Here is a 14,909-nt window from a genome sequence, read left to right on the forward strand (position 1 = left end):
GAAGAAAGCAGCAGCTGGCTGGCACGGAGAGGATAAGAAAATGGAGACATGTGTTGGTTTCCAGTTCCCCTCATTCTCCAACCCACCATCACTTACGTTTGCAGCCTTCAGGTCCGAATCCGAAGTGGTTGACCTCACATCTCTCACAGCGCTGCCCGGTGATGCCTGGTTGACACTCACACTGCCCTGTTTGTATGTCACAATGGCCATCGGTGGAACCCAGTGGATGGCAGTCGCACCTATTGAAGGAGACGATATTTCAAGTGACAATAAAAAACCCAGCAAAAACAGTAGGCTACACTTTCACCTTTCATTTGAGGATCTCAGAGATCCTATGCAAGCAGTAAGCCTTACACCTCCCATGTGAGGTGGGTATTGCTGTGCCTGTCTCTGATGTGGAAAGCAAGGCACAGAAATTAACTGAACTGTGCAAGATCATGAAGGGACTGAGCTAGGAATGGGATCCAGAACCCGCACCTATCAGTCTTTGCCTGTAATCACAACATGGTTTCTATTTATAAATTACCCTTCTCTACAGAACGCTTATCAGATCTGCTCCATGACTAATCCTTTCCTCCTGCTCTATCACTGTTCATAGAAAATCCCATCCTGTTATGGATGCTGAAATCAGGGTTAAGTATGGATCCCCCCGCACAAAACATACTCGCTGCCACAACTGCAGGCCAACCTCACCTGTCACAGCCACGTCCACTCCGTAGGTTGTAGAAGCCAGGCTCACAGGTACTACAGTCCCTCTCGGTGACACGTGGCAGGCACTCACACTGTCCAGTTACTTGATTGCAGCTTGTCTGCTGGTTTACTGTGCCATAAGGATTACAACTGCACGCTGCCAGAGATGGAAAGGGGAACATGTTCCCAGTAATCAGCAGAATACCAGCATTAGACTGGAGTCTCCAAACATGCCAGATAGCATATGAATCCAAATTGTAAACTGCACCACCATACCACATCCAGTGCCCACACTGTGTCAGGTCACTGGATAGGCTTACAGCATCTGCATTTTATCAAGCCATAACCATCAGCATAGTATGAAATCTAGCACTGCAGCTGACAGGTCTGCACGCAGCACCAAAATCGGAGTTCTGACATTTTCCCTATTATGATGTCAGGCCAAGACAGACCACAAAAGGGCAAATTTGTGGGGCTAAAACGTTCAGTCATTCCAAGGATGTGCCAGTGAGACTAAGAAGGGGCAACTGTAGCCATGAAAAGGGTTCTGATTTTCATGTGAAACAGCTGAGAAAGGCACTTACCCTTGCATTTAACCTCAGGGCTGGAGGCTAAGGGGTTCCCAAAAAACCCATCTTTGCACCGGTCACAGTAGAAGCCAGCCGTGTTGTAGATGCATTTCAGGCATTCCCCTGTCAAGCGGTTACAGTTCCCCACGGCATTGGGATCAATGTTGTCATTGCACTGGCAGAGACGGCAAAGCCTGGCAGGGCCATTTTCACCAAGTGGATCTCCAAAATAGCCGTCATCACATAGCTCACATCTTTTACCTGGGGGCAGGACAAACATACATGTCACAGTAGGCAGCCAGTGGTTACAAGGTAACCTGGATTCCCCTACAGCAGGGTTTCTCAAACTGGGGGTTGGGACCCCTCAGGGGATCACAAAGTTCTTACATGGGAGGGGGTCACAAGCTGTCAGCCTCCACCCCAAACCCCGCCTTGCCTCAAGCATTTATAATGGTGTTAAATATATAAAAAGTGATTTTAATTTATTGGGGGGGGGGTCGCACTCAGAGGCTTTCTATATGAAAAAGGTCACCAGTATAAAAGTTTGAGAACCACTACCCTACAGCCTCTCCTGCAAAGTGAGTCCCTCATCACTTTTTCCTCATCTGATATGAAGTGACCAGGAAGAGATCATACTTCAAAGCACTACAGTGGAGGAGTCAGTCACAACCTCCAATAGTTAAAGCTACCTTTGGATTTCCAGTTACACTGTGATTTAAAAACCTTTATGTCACTCCAAAAATACTCTGATTTGTTTTTAAGAAACATGCCAATGAGATATTAACACACAACTTTCCACATATGGTTTTTCTCAATATTCTGTCCCCTTAAAAAGTCTAAAACAGCATTTCTCAACCATTTGGGCACCAGAGACCCTCTTGCTCCCTTCCTAAAGTGTGTCAGGGAGATCTCAGGGACAGGCACTGGTCCACAGACCAGTCATTGAGAAACACTGGACTAAAAAGCCACTAATTCTGCAATCTGCATGTTTGTCATAATTTTTGTGCCACTTTAATATCACAGTTCTCCAATCTGTTCCAGACATCACGCGCTAGTTAATCTATACTTCAGCACAGACTAAGTTCCAAAATATAAAATACAAAAAATGACTGCCCCTATTAATTGTAACAAATGAGATCAGCTAAAGCAAGCAAACAGATATATGGAGACCCACCAGTCACTTCCATTACAGGAGGCTGTGATGCTGCAACAAGGACAGAAGACTCCATATAGAAGACAGCCCTGCAGTGACACTGGCTCCCCTGCCTAGGCAGTCACCGATACACAACTCAGCCCCTTGGTCTCCCTAGGCAGCACCTGACAAACTTTGTCCCCAGTTACTCCCTCGCTATAACTACCTGAGCTGTAAAACAGCTCAATACTCTCCCCCACTTCCCAATGCCACTGCTTCCCAAAGTCTTCCTAAGACGTTAGTGGTGACCCTGATCTGTCGTACCTCTTAAGACGGGGATGGAAGCCACAGAAGGTTTGCCAGACCGCCCCACACAAGCTAAAAGCTCTACTTCTCAGGCAGCTCTTTCACATGCAAACCTCCCCCTTTCCCTTCCATCACATCACAAGCTCTTCACCATAAGTGGGGACACACTGGGAGGGAGGTGAGGGCAGCAGCATTACTTAAAGGGTTAACACCATCATCTGCTTTACAATTTACTATTTAAAATAAGATACATATCTGTTGAGACATTTGTTTTAGGCTGTAAAAAACAATATGGATTTGTACATTAAGTTGCCCTGTCCTGATGAATCATTGCAACCTATGGCTTCCAAGGCAGAACAAACCTGCTGCAGCAAACAACATTCAATGTCTGCCAGACTGGCAGAGGGAAAATATGCCCTCTAATTTTATCCCGATTTGAACATAAAAATTCTCACGCCTGTTTTAGTGACTATCCCGTTTTCCACCCAGCTCTACATGATTAACAGTACTCAGTATCAGAAATTATCACGGCTCATGTATCCCAAGTATTTTCAGACTTTGCTCAGACTAAATCTCAGTTTCTCCATTCAGGAAAGAGAAACATTTGGCTTCTTTTCAGTTCATAGAATCCCAAGAATTATGGCAACAAAGAGCTCGATACTAGTTACCAAGCTGTCTGCTAAGAAAAAAGCAATCACAAAATACAGAAGGGATCAGGTCTGCTCATTTCTCTTCACTGTGCAAAGCAGCAGACCTGGTGTAAGAAGGCTGTCTCTGGGCAGGTGGGATGTGGAAGCTCTGAATAAAGAATGCACCTGTGGTTCCAGCAGGACAGTTGGTGCACACCACCTCCTTAGTCTTGGGCACTATGGCGCAGCTGGAGCCCCCTGGACATGGACAAGGCTGACAGTCTGAGGGAATGCCTGTAGTTGCATCTCCATAATACCCATCACTACACTTCTCACAGTGAGGGCCTGCCGTGTTATCTCTGCAGTCGCAAGCACCTGTGGGTTTTGGGGGTGGGTGGGGGTTTTGGGGAGGGGAGTAAAGGGGAGAAGGGAGAGAAAATACCAGTGCATGTTTTTAATATTGTTCCAGTCACTATCCCCATCCCATTACTCACATAGAAAGAAAAAAAATTAAACAAAACAAAAAAATCAGATCTCCTGCTGCTGCCCCCCTCACCCCCAATCTTCCTCCTTACCAGTCTCTGGGTCACAGCTCTCACTGTGCCCATTACAGGTACACAGCACACACAGACTGTATGGCCCAAGGCTAGGTGTCTCCCTCCTATAACCTGGGGCACAGTGCTCGCAGAATTGCCCATGGTATCCTGCTGGGCAGGTACAGCTCTCCACCCAGGTTGCAGGGGTTCCAGGCTCAGGACGAGCGCTCACAATAGTGACATCATCCAGGTATCCAGCACCTGGAAAGAGATTGGGAAGAGAAGCATTTAATTACCCACACATGAAAAACGGTATGATACGAGCCCAACACAGTATATTTACACACAAGTCAGAGATAGACCACACAGTGTTGGAAGAGATGTGTTTGCTATAACTTCAGCAGCAAAGTCAGCAGTTGCTTAGGTTGATGTGAGAAGGATGCCAGGTAACCCAGAGAGAACAAAGGCCAGAAAGCAGAGAGGGCAGTTCCCTATGGATGAGATACACAGGTATGTAGAGCTGGTAGCTTGCCAAACAGCCGTCATACAAAACATAGCAGGGTGCAAAGAACACGATTTGTGTAAATACATTTTGGCAGTACAAATCATGCCTTGTGTGTGCACTGTTTATAGTTCCATTCAGAAACCAAGAATGGTTCCTAACCTTCCCTGTTACAAGAACAGACAAGCCCTGTATGCAGTGGATTCTTCATCAGAACCACACTTTCACAGCAAGAGAAAGAAGAAACTACCTAGACATCCCTCTGCCCACTCTCTTCTGGGTTTTTCTCCTCCAAAGTCACCTCCCCTTGGTATCTTAAGGTGACTTTCCCTAGTAATTCCTCTTAGGCAGAGCTCTATGACAGATGTAAAATGACTGTTATATGTTGACGTAAGGATGTTTGCTCTAGTGTAACAACCCTAGAACTCCAAACAGAACCCCAAGGATCATGGGATATTAGCAGCAGCTGGAATGCTCATCAGATAAGTCACACTGCCCACTTCCTACCCTCTATTCTATTATCGGTACATTCCTCTTGTGTAAAAATATTCCACTTCAAATTCTTGTAGATTCCCAATCTAAGAAGTTCTTACTTGTTTTTTAAAATCTATTTATTTTAGCATAAAAATCTCTCAACGGTTTTCAAGGCCATCGATGTTCTGTCCCTAATCAGAGCCAGTTCCCACAGCACCTCCTTATGTGGAACTCCCACTTAAGTAGGTTGCCTGAGGCGGTTGTGAAGGCTAGGACTATAACAGTGTTTAAAAGAGAACTGGATAAATTCATGGAGGTTAAGTCCATTAATGGCTATTAGCCAGGATGGGTAAGGAATGGTGTCCCTAGCCTCTGTTTGTCAGAGGGTGGAGATGGATGGCAGGAGAGAGATCATTTGATCATTACCTGTTAGGTTCAGTCCCACTGGGGCACGTGGCATTGGCCACTGTCAGTAGACAGGATGCTGGGCTAGATGGACCATTGGTCTGACCCAGTACGGCCATTCTTATGTTCTAAGTAAACAGAGGTTCTGTAAAATGGGGAGGTTTTGGGATCAGGCCCTTCCCACTTAGAACAATTATCTCTCATCAGTTTTGTGTTTTCCTGTCCTCTTTACATTACAAGTGTAATTGCAGTAGAGTAGGTGCCACACTTGTTAAAGCAGGAGTGGCCAACCTGAGCCTGAGAAGGAGCCAGAATTTACCAATGTACATTGCCAAAGAGCCACAGTAATACGACAGCAGCCTCCCCATCAGATCTCCAACCCACCAGCGCCCACCACCCCCCGGCACCTCATGACCAGCTGTTTCGTGGTGTGCAGGAGGATCGGGGGAGGGAGGAGTGAGGGTACGGCAGGCTCAGGGAGCGGATGGGAAGGGGTGGAGTGGGGCAGGGCCTGTGGCAGAGCCAGGGGTTGAGCAGTAAGCACCCCCCAGCACATTGGAAAGTTGGCGCCTGTAGCTCCAGCCCCGGAGTTGGTGCCTAGACACGGAGCCACATATTAACTTCTGAAGAGCCCAGGGGCGGCTCTAGACATTTCGCTGCCCCAAGCACGGCGGCACGCGGGGGCGCTCTGCCGGTTGCTGGTCCCGGCTTTGGGACCTCCCACAGGTGTACCTGCGGAGGGTCCGCTGGTCGCGCGGCTCCACCGAAGCCGCAGGACCTCCTGCGGGAGGTCCACCGGTGCCCTGCCTGCAGCCCGCCCGGCTCCGGGCAGTGCGCCCCCCGCGGCTTGCTGCCCCAAGCACACGATTGGCTTGCTGGGGCCTGGAGCTGCCCCTGGAAGAGCCGCATGTGGCTCTGGAGCCACAGGTTGGCCACCCCTGTGTTAAAGAATCCTGGCATCTTTGCGACCACTTCCTTCAGAATTCTGGGGTGAATTTGGTCTGCTCCAGATTTTCATTAATCAAATCTATGCATGGTCATGACAAAAATGCTCAAGTCACCCTAAACCCACTTTCTCAAGTAGTGGAATGACTCACTTCTCTCACTGTATGTCCCACGGATCTTGATAGAAGTCAAGTTGTAAAGCAGCTTCTGAAACTCAAATGGGGTAAGAGAAGGCCTCCACGGGTAATCTGTTGCTTCATGGAGCCTATGGAGAAGAGGCATGAATAATTTTCTATGCTTACAGTTTTCACATGCTGATGGCTGTGCTCTTTCAATGGACCATTTGAGCAATTATATGCTGTTACAACACATTTAGGATATAACTATGTAGTACTACTAGGCCATATGCACTGCATTCATCTGATGGCATGATTATGAATTCCATTTTGAAAAAGAACAACCTTAACAGGTCTGGTTTTCTTACTGTGCCTTCTGAGAACACTGTCCACCCCAGGCTAGATTCCTGTTACAGCAATTACTCTCCTTCCTCCACAGTCAGCCCCGACTCTTTCCATGTTACAGGGAACACTCACTCACCTGAAGGCATACTTCACTGTGTTCTCGCTAGGATAGGAATTGCCCTGAGCAATAAGAGGCACAGATATTCTAAGCCCAGCCCCTTCAAGCACCAGGTCCTCTGCAGAGAGACGAGTGTCCTGCCTATCCACCCGAAAGGAGAAGGTCAGATTTTGAGCATAACTCAAAACCTGGTTGCCCAAAAACTTGCCTGAAACAGAAACAAAACTCTTATAATTAGGGGCAGAAAAGTGAAGATTTACTATATGGTAACATGGTAAATTTTTAGAGAGAATCTTGTCTCTGACTCTACTTACCAGGTGCAATGAAATAGATAGGGAAATAGCTGTCTGAGATAACAGAGAGGTCTTGGGTTTCCGCACTCCACTGGAGTAAAATTTCAGAGCCATCTTGCTGTTCAGCACGCCACTCTTCCTCCCCTGAAATACAGATTTACTAGGGGAAATGCTCTATAAGGTATCTACTGTGACGTTGCACTGCATATGTTTTATGTGTGAATATGTATAAAAGTGTAAATATAATGTAACTGGAATATGCTTCATGCAAAAGGTCTCTTGTAAGGTATCATTACAAAGCTTATAATCTACTGACTGTGTTCATCCTATTTGTATGAATGTATCATTCTTGTATCTAAAACTAGAAATATGAAGTATTACTTGGAGGTCCTATTGTAATTATGTAAAAAGTGTGGGCCATTAAGGGTGGCTTAGGATCTTGATGGCTCCCATTAACTAAAACAACTGGTCGTAAATGGCTGTTTACTTGCAAGCCTTCCTGTATTCCTGAGTCAGGCTGGAAAGAATGGAGGTTTGGGGTCTCACAGGACATGTCACCTGGTACTGGAATCCATCTTAAACCTGGTGCTTTTCCATTTAGAAGGAGGGGTGGGGACCCAGAGAGACGAAAGATTCCTGCCTTGTGCCAAAGCTATAAAAGGGGGTGGAACAGAACAAAGGGGGCTGGCAGTCATGAGAAAACCTCTAGTTACCACCTGAGCTGGAACAAACAAAAACTGTAGCAGGGGAAAAGACTGGGCCCAGACTATGAAGGAGTCTAGTCTGTGAAAGCAGCTTATTGGAACATCTTTGAGGGTGAGATTTACCTGTATTCAGTTTCTTAAATCTGTTAGGCTTAGACTTGCGTGTTTTCTTTTATTTTGCTTGGTAACTTACTTTGTTCTGTCTGTTATTGCTTGAAACCACTTAAATCCTATTTTTTATACTTAATAAAATCACTTTGGTTTCTTAATTAACCCAGAGTAAGCAATTAATACCTGGGGGAGCAAACATCTCTCTATCAGTGTTATAGAGGGCGGGCAATTTATGAGTTTACCTGTATAAGCTTTATACAGAGTAAAGCAGATTTATTTGGGGTTTGGATCCCACTGGAAGCTGGGTGTCTTGGTGCTGGAGATAGGTGATTTGCTGAGCAGTTTTTGGTTACAGTCTGCAGCTTTGGGGGCATGGACCAGATTGGGTCTGTGTTGCAGCAGACAAGCATGTCTGGCTCAACAAGGAAGGGTTCTGGCGTCCCAAGCTGGCAGTGGAAAACGGGCTCAGAGGTAATTTCAGCACATCAGGTGACAATCCCAAGGCGGTCTCTGTGACCAAACCCATCACAGATACCATATCACGCATGGAACACAATGAGTCACCCAGGGAATTTCTAGCTTACATTTTATGCACTGGTGCTAACATGCTTTAGGAAGTTTGTGTCATTGTTTCCACCCTTTTACAAAGAGAAACGGCTATGTTACCAGTTCAACCCAGAACCTACGAAGTGCTAACTTCACACACATTATGCCCACCATTTTCTCTAACTTTCAAAGGGCTTGGCTACACTTGAAAGTTGCAGCGCTGGGAGTTACAGCGCTGGTCGTGCAGCTGTGTAGGGACAGTGCTGGTGTGTGGCCACACTCACAGCTACCAGCACTGGTGTGTGGCCACATTTGCAGCATTTGCAGCGCTGTTGGGAGTGATGCATTATGGGCAGCTATCCCAGCGTTCAAGTGGCAGCAACATGCTTTTCAAAAGAGGGGGGTGGTGGGTGGTGTAGTGTGACAGGGAGCGGGGGGAGAGAGAGAGAGAGAGTGGATTTTTGGAGCCAACACTGTGTGCTTAGCTTCCTGCCTTGAAAAATCAGAAAATGTTCGCGACCCCTTAGTCTTAACTCTTAATTGCAAACAGCCTGCATCCAAACGGACTCCCACTGTTTCTCTGTCAAGCAAACACTCACTCCTGCCTGCCTCATTATCTCATTTGATTGTTCACAGCCAGGTACAGACTGATCAAAGCAAACAGGAGCTGTGTTATAAGCAGCTCCGGGATCAACGGAGCTCCGAGTTCACAACAAAACAAAGAGAGGCTGCATAACAAAACAAAGAGAGTAATTTATAAAAGCATTCTGGGATATCTGCTAATACCCTGGAGGCCAACAGCAGCACTGGTGTGTGTCTACACTTGACGAGCAGCGCTGGATCACCAGCGCTGCAATCGCTACACCCCAACCAGACCAGGTGTACAGCCAGCGCTGCAGCCAGGGAGTTGCAGCGCTGGATGTGCCTTGCAAGTGTGGACGGTTACTAACTGCAGCGCTGGAAAGCCTCCACCAGCGCTGCAACTTTCAAGTGTAGCCAAGCTTTTAAACCACTATCACCAGAAAAAACATAACACTAAGTAGGGATGGGAGAACTGCAAATATCTGGGGTTTTGTGAAATTTGTAGAGACTTTCATACTTTGAAGTTCAGGCTTCCATAAAACATTTTTTTGTTTTCCAGAGGAATTTTAATTAAGAAACATGGTTTCCAAGCTGCATAGCAGCCCATACAGCTTACTGCTACATGAAAGCAAAAAGACATTGTACGAAAAGTGGGTCTTGCCCTGATTCTAGGACTACCAATGAAAACAACAGGAGGCAGCCAGAAGGCACATTCTGCCAAAATCACACTGAACTCAAAACCCAAGAGTTGTTATATTATAAAGTTTAGAAGCCCAAACTTTTGGCTAGGTTCTCAAATTGTGCAAATGTCTTCTCCTAGCTCCGGCATTAAGCGTAAAGAGAAATGTTTACCTCCTCAGTACACATATACATTAAAACATTTCAAACCTAGATGCCTAAAGTCATGCACCTAAATCCATATTTGGCCACCTAAAAAAATTGTTTGATGTTTGAAGACATTGAACACCTCCTATTGACTTTAATGTGTATTGTAGGTACTCAGCACTTCTGAAAGTGATGCTACATATTTAGGTACCTACAGTCTGAATGCCTTGGCTACAGTAACCCAGCCCAGGGAAAGGGGAAGAGGAGCAGAAGGAAAGAGTTAATTTTTTAGATTGAAGTCCATAGCACAGCCTTGAAGTCAAAGGAAGATCTGTCCTTACCAGTCTGGAAGTTGGAGACGATGCTGTAGCTACTGTAGCCAATGGCATTGGTGCAGACCGAGGAGTGACCAAAACAGAAGCAAGGGGTGCAGCCCCTCGGATTGGCTGGATCCAGATTGAAAAATCCAGGTTTACATCTAAAAATGAGCAAGAGTAAGAAGTTATTTCTTCATCTTTTTTCAAAACACACAGTGACCAAGAACACTCCTGAGACATATGCAACAGAGCTATTGAAAGGGCAAGTCACCTCTCACAGTGGAATCCCTCCACGTTGTCCTTGCAAGTACATCGCCCTGTTTCAATACTGCAGTCATCTGTGCTGCCAGTAGGATTGCATGAACACAGCCTGATGGAGACAGTGGAGAGGAGAAAGAAACCCATTGAGAACTGGGTACAGAAACCCAAAGAGAAGAAAGTTTACAGGAAAATTCACACACTCCCCTCTTGACCACTAGCTCCTTCCCCTTCTATTTTAACTACAGGAAAAGAATCCCTTACCTGCACCCAGCCTCTGAGAGGGAATGGAACCCTGGCTGGCATCGGTCACATTTATCTCCCATCACACCTGGTTTGCAGCTGCACCGGCCGTAGTTATCACACTGAGTGCTGAGAGAGCCTATGGGAACAGGAGAAAAAAGGGAACTTTAATAGAGCGTGTGATTACATTAGCTGTTGCAGATCAAACTGTGTGCTAAGAGAGCTTTGGGGGATATGCAGGGAGAGGGAACAGAAGAACAGTGATGTGTCATGCCAAGGTCTGGAATGAAAACTTGCCAAGAGCCTAAGGGCATCATCTGATTTACATGACGGTTCATAAACGTGTATCTCCCATGACATCACTCATAGACTTTAAGGTCAGAATGGACCATTATGGTCATCTAGTCTGACCTCCTGCACAACGCAGGCCACAGAATCTCACCCATCCACTTCTATAACAAACCCCTAGCCTATGCCTGAGTTATTGAAGTCCCCAAATTGCGGTTTGAAGACCTCAAGCTGCAGAGAATCCTCCAGCAAGTGACCCGTGCCCCATGCTGCAGAGGAAGGCGAAAAACCTCCTGGGCCTCTGCCCTGGAGGAAAATTCCTTCCCGACCCCAAATATGGCGATCAGTTAAACCCTGAGCATGTGGGCAAGACTCACCCGCCAGCACCCAGGAAAGAATTCTCTGTAGTAACTCAGATCCCAACCCATCTAACATCCCATCACAGACCACTGGGCATACTTACCTGCTGATAATCAAAGATCCATTGCCAAATCAATTGCCAAAATTAGGCTATCCCATCATACCATCCCCTCCATAAATTTATCAAGCTTAGTCTTAAAGCCAGATATCTCTTTTGCCCCCACTACTCCCCTTGGAAGGCTGTTCCAGAACTTCACTCCTCTAATGGTTAGAAACCTTCACTCAAATGTTATCTTCACATCTGTGCATCCGAAATAAAGCTGTACTGACCTTGCACTTGTTTTGCTTCCCCTTCCATTTTCCTCAATTCCATTTCCCACTTCTATTCTCATTTTCTCCTTGTACCATTTTTGCTCCTTTCCATTGGGTTTTCTCCCTTCTGTCTCTTCCATTCTCACTGTTATCTCTGCATCTCCAGTTTATCCCATGCCTTCTCATTATCCTTCCTCAGTACAACACTGCAGTCTTCTTTTCCCCACCCTCCTTTTCCCAAGTCTCTTCTCTGCACCCCAATCATCATTTCCCCCTTTGCCTAGGTACCTCCTCATTAGTTCCCTTCACACACAGATTTTCTTCCTTGGTACTCCCACTTCTCTGCCTTCTTAAGCCCCACCAGGTCTACAAGTGCTGCTAGCTCACACACAGATAATACCCAACAGGCCCCCTCTCCTATCCCATGCTCGGGGGCAGACTGTCTACATGTAGGTTTCCTTTTTTCAGCCAGCCTGGGCTCTCCCCAACTTTCCTGTATTGCAAGATAGGCTCCTGAGCATGGGCTGTTCTTGGCCAGGTCAGCCTTCTCTTTTGCTGTCTGTGATCAGGGAGTGAGCTCCTAAAGGACACAGTGCTGGAACAGCTCAAACTTCTTCTCCTCCCTATCAGGAGGCCAGATGACAAGAGCACTGAGAAGGAACACTTGGCCCCACATAGCTCACATGCCGTACGTCATTCTGGTAGAATTTAAATGCTAAGAAACCACTATACATCACACTGATAGACTTTGAATGCTAAACCTAACAGTATTGAGGAGGATTGGTAGAGGAACACATGACCTCTAACAGACTCCAAAGCAAGCCTCACATTTGTAGCAAGGAACTGTCTTAAAGCTACGTTTTATAAAATTGCATCTGAATGAAAATTTTGACCTTCCCCCCCCCTTGTGAAAGGGACACAAACATGCTCCCTGAGTTTGGTCCTGAAGACACAGTTTACTCAGTTTCTTTAACTCTTTGAAGACAGAATGTTTTCTTCCAGGCATTTGTTTGGCTAGCAGTCTGGGAAAATGTCAGTGTTCTAAGGGCTAATAAGTGAACCAATATGTAATATCATGCAACTTTTTATGTATAAAAAGGAATGGTTTCTGCCTTCCATTTCAGGCTGCACTAAAAGGCTGTGTGTAACAGCAAGTGAAACAATTATAAGAGGATTAAACCAGACAGAATAATTAAGAGTGAAGGACTCACAAAACCTTTCCCATATACAGTCAAAGTTCAAACTCCCTGTGTGATCCAGTCTATAATTGTTTATAAAAACATTATGTAGATAAAAATATCATCCTAAATCAACTCCACACACTTTTAATACACACTGGATGCCAGCATACCCTGGGCAACAAGTCAAGGGCTTAGTATTAAGTTATAAAGACCTTTGTAATTTGCCCCTACATACCTGAGCAATCACCTCTCTTCCCATGTCCGTACTTGGCATTTACAGTTGGCCTGACTTGATCTTAACGTAAGGCCCAGGGAAAGTTTGGGGGTGGAGGCAGCGAAGAAAAGGGTGTGGGCATGCCTTTCTTGGTCAAAAGTTTTTTGAATGTGGAACTTTCCTTCTGGAGTTCATAGGGAGATCGTGCTTGCAACATGTTCTCAAGGCAGCTAGTGAAGGACTGTGCCAGACCTAATTTATTTCAGCTGGTCTATTTTGGATTATCAGCTCTTACCTTAGCTTCCACTACCTTTTTGTTTTCCCCGTTCCTCTTATTACTTGTGGGATTGATCTCTATACAGGTCAGGTAAGTTGCTTGACTACCATTAATTTGTTCTTATGACAGACATTTTTTCTCCCTCCTTCCCCCACCCACAAAATCCAGCAGAGTATTTTGACTTTCCTTTAAAAGAGTTTTTTAAAAAGTTTGTTTAGTTCATATTTTGTGGTGCTTAGATACACTACCACAAATGTCTTATTTCATTCACCCTTTAATAAAACAAGGTATTCAAACTGTTGCTTTTGGATACCTAGATGATTTGAAAAAATTCTGCTGGACTGCAACAGCTCCAAAGTTCCACCTACTGGGTATGTCCAGGGCCTTGCCCATGTTATAACATACAGAAAAAGTCCTTCTAGAATGCATTTGAAAAGGAACTATTGTATATTTACTGTATCTGCTTAAAGTCTACGATCTTGGTTGCTGTGCATTTTCCTTGAAGCAATCAGATCAAAATATGAGCAGGTTACTTAACAATTCTAAGTTGAAAGAGCATCTGTTGGAGAGAGGGATAGCTCAGTGGGTTGAGCATTGGCCTGCTAAACCCAGGGTTGTGAATTCAATCCTTAAGGGGGCCATTTAGGGATCTGGGACAAAAATCTGTCTGGGGATTGGTCCTGCTTTGAGCAGGGCTTAGACTAGATGAACTTCTGAGGTCCCTTCTAACCCTGATACTCTGTGTTGTGCACTTTTTTTCTGTTTGTTTGTTTTTTTAAGTTTACAGGAGGAAAGATTCTGCATCCTGACTTACCAACAGTGTTACAGTTACATGGTAGACATCCTTCCTCACTTCCAAGGCGGTAGAAGTTCTCCCGGCACCTTTCACAGTTGGCACCATCAGTGTTATCCAAGCAGCCAATGCAGTGACCACCATGGCCCGTGGAGCGGTACAGTTCAGCATCAAAGTAACACTCCTGTGACCACCCATTGCAGTTACAGGCTGTGGAAAAAAGCACAAGGTTAAATCAGTTCGTATCCATAGGAAGGTATCCTACTCTCACCTACAATACTAGACCTGCCCCAGAAACAAGGTGTAGGAAAGTCAGCAGAAGAGTAATTGGTCCAAGAGAAAATGTACATGATTATTATATCAGAGAGCAATGCAACAAAAACAAAATGAGTTGGAAATTTATCAGGGGTGAAGGAAAAGCAGATGTCAAAGAGTCAGAGAGGTTGTGTTAGTGTGTGATAGGGATGTAGGTACTGCTGGTACACACAGACTTAATCAGCAAAGACAGATGGAATCTAAACAACGCTGCTCTTGCCATTCCAATCAATGAAAACAGCAGCACAGCCAGAAGTATTTGGTTTCCTTCCCTCTGCTAGATGGAAGAAACTAGTCTTAACAAATACTCTGCTGAAAAAACACTGCTTTCTACGTATGTCAGGAGGAATACTACAGTTTCCATGCTGCTCTCTTGCCAGCTGGGCTATAGCTTTCCACCCTTCCTGCTGCCTTCCCACACAGTAATGCTATTTCAGGCATGCAAAACAGTGAGAGAAGATAACAGTGACACAAGCCTTCCAGAAAGTCCTGTGAGAAAAGTTTCTTCTCCCTCTCATGCAGA

The 14,909-nt window shown here is 45.5% G+C and overlaps 1 protein-coding gene across 1 annotated transcript in view; it reads right to left on the minus strand.

Annotated features, from left to right (window-relative positions):
* The window catches only part of LOC120394264 (laminin subunit gamma-1-like), a 131,227-nt gene that overhangs the window by 21,979 nt on the left and 94,339 nt on the right, over positions 1-14,909 (minus strand). The window contains exons 5-16 of the mRNA XM_039518499.1: positions 14,093-14,281; positions 10,668-10,785; positions 10,417-10,515; positions 10,170-10,306; positions 7,082-7,204; positions 6,786-6,975; positions 6,341-6,453; positions 3,902-4,123; positions 3,513-3,701; positions 1,275-1,520; positions 694-847; positions 97-239 (exon numbers count right to left, since the gene is read on the minus strand). Coding sequence (XP_039374433.1) covers positions 97-239; positions 694-847; positions 1,275-1,520; positions 3,513-3,701; positions 3,902-4,123; positions 6,341-6,453; positions 6,786-6,975; positions 7,082-7,204; positions 10,170-10,306; positions 10,417-10,515; positions 10,668-10,785; positions 14,093-14,281 — 1,923 coding nt within the window. The remainder of the gene's footprint in view (positions 1-96; positions 240-693; positions 848-1,274; positions 1,521-3,512; positions 3,702-3,901; positions 4,124-6,340; positions 6,454-6,785; positions 6,976-7,081; positions 7,205-10,169; positions 10,307-10,416; positions 10,516-10,667; positions 10,786-14,092; positions 14,282-14,909) is intronic.

Source organism: Mauremys reevesii, unplaced genomic scaffold, assembly GCF_016161935.1.
Source record: "Mauremys reevesii isolate NIE-2019 unplaced genomic scaffold, ASM1616193v1 Contig45, whole genome shotgun sequence".
Lineage (NCBI taxonomy): Eukaryota > Metazoa > Chordata > Testudines > Geoemydidae > Mauremys > Mauremys reevesii.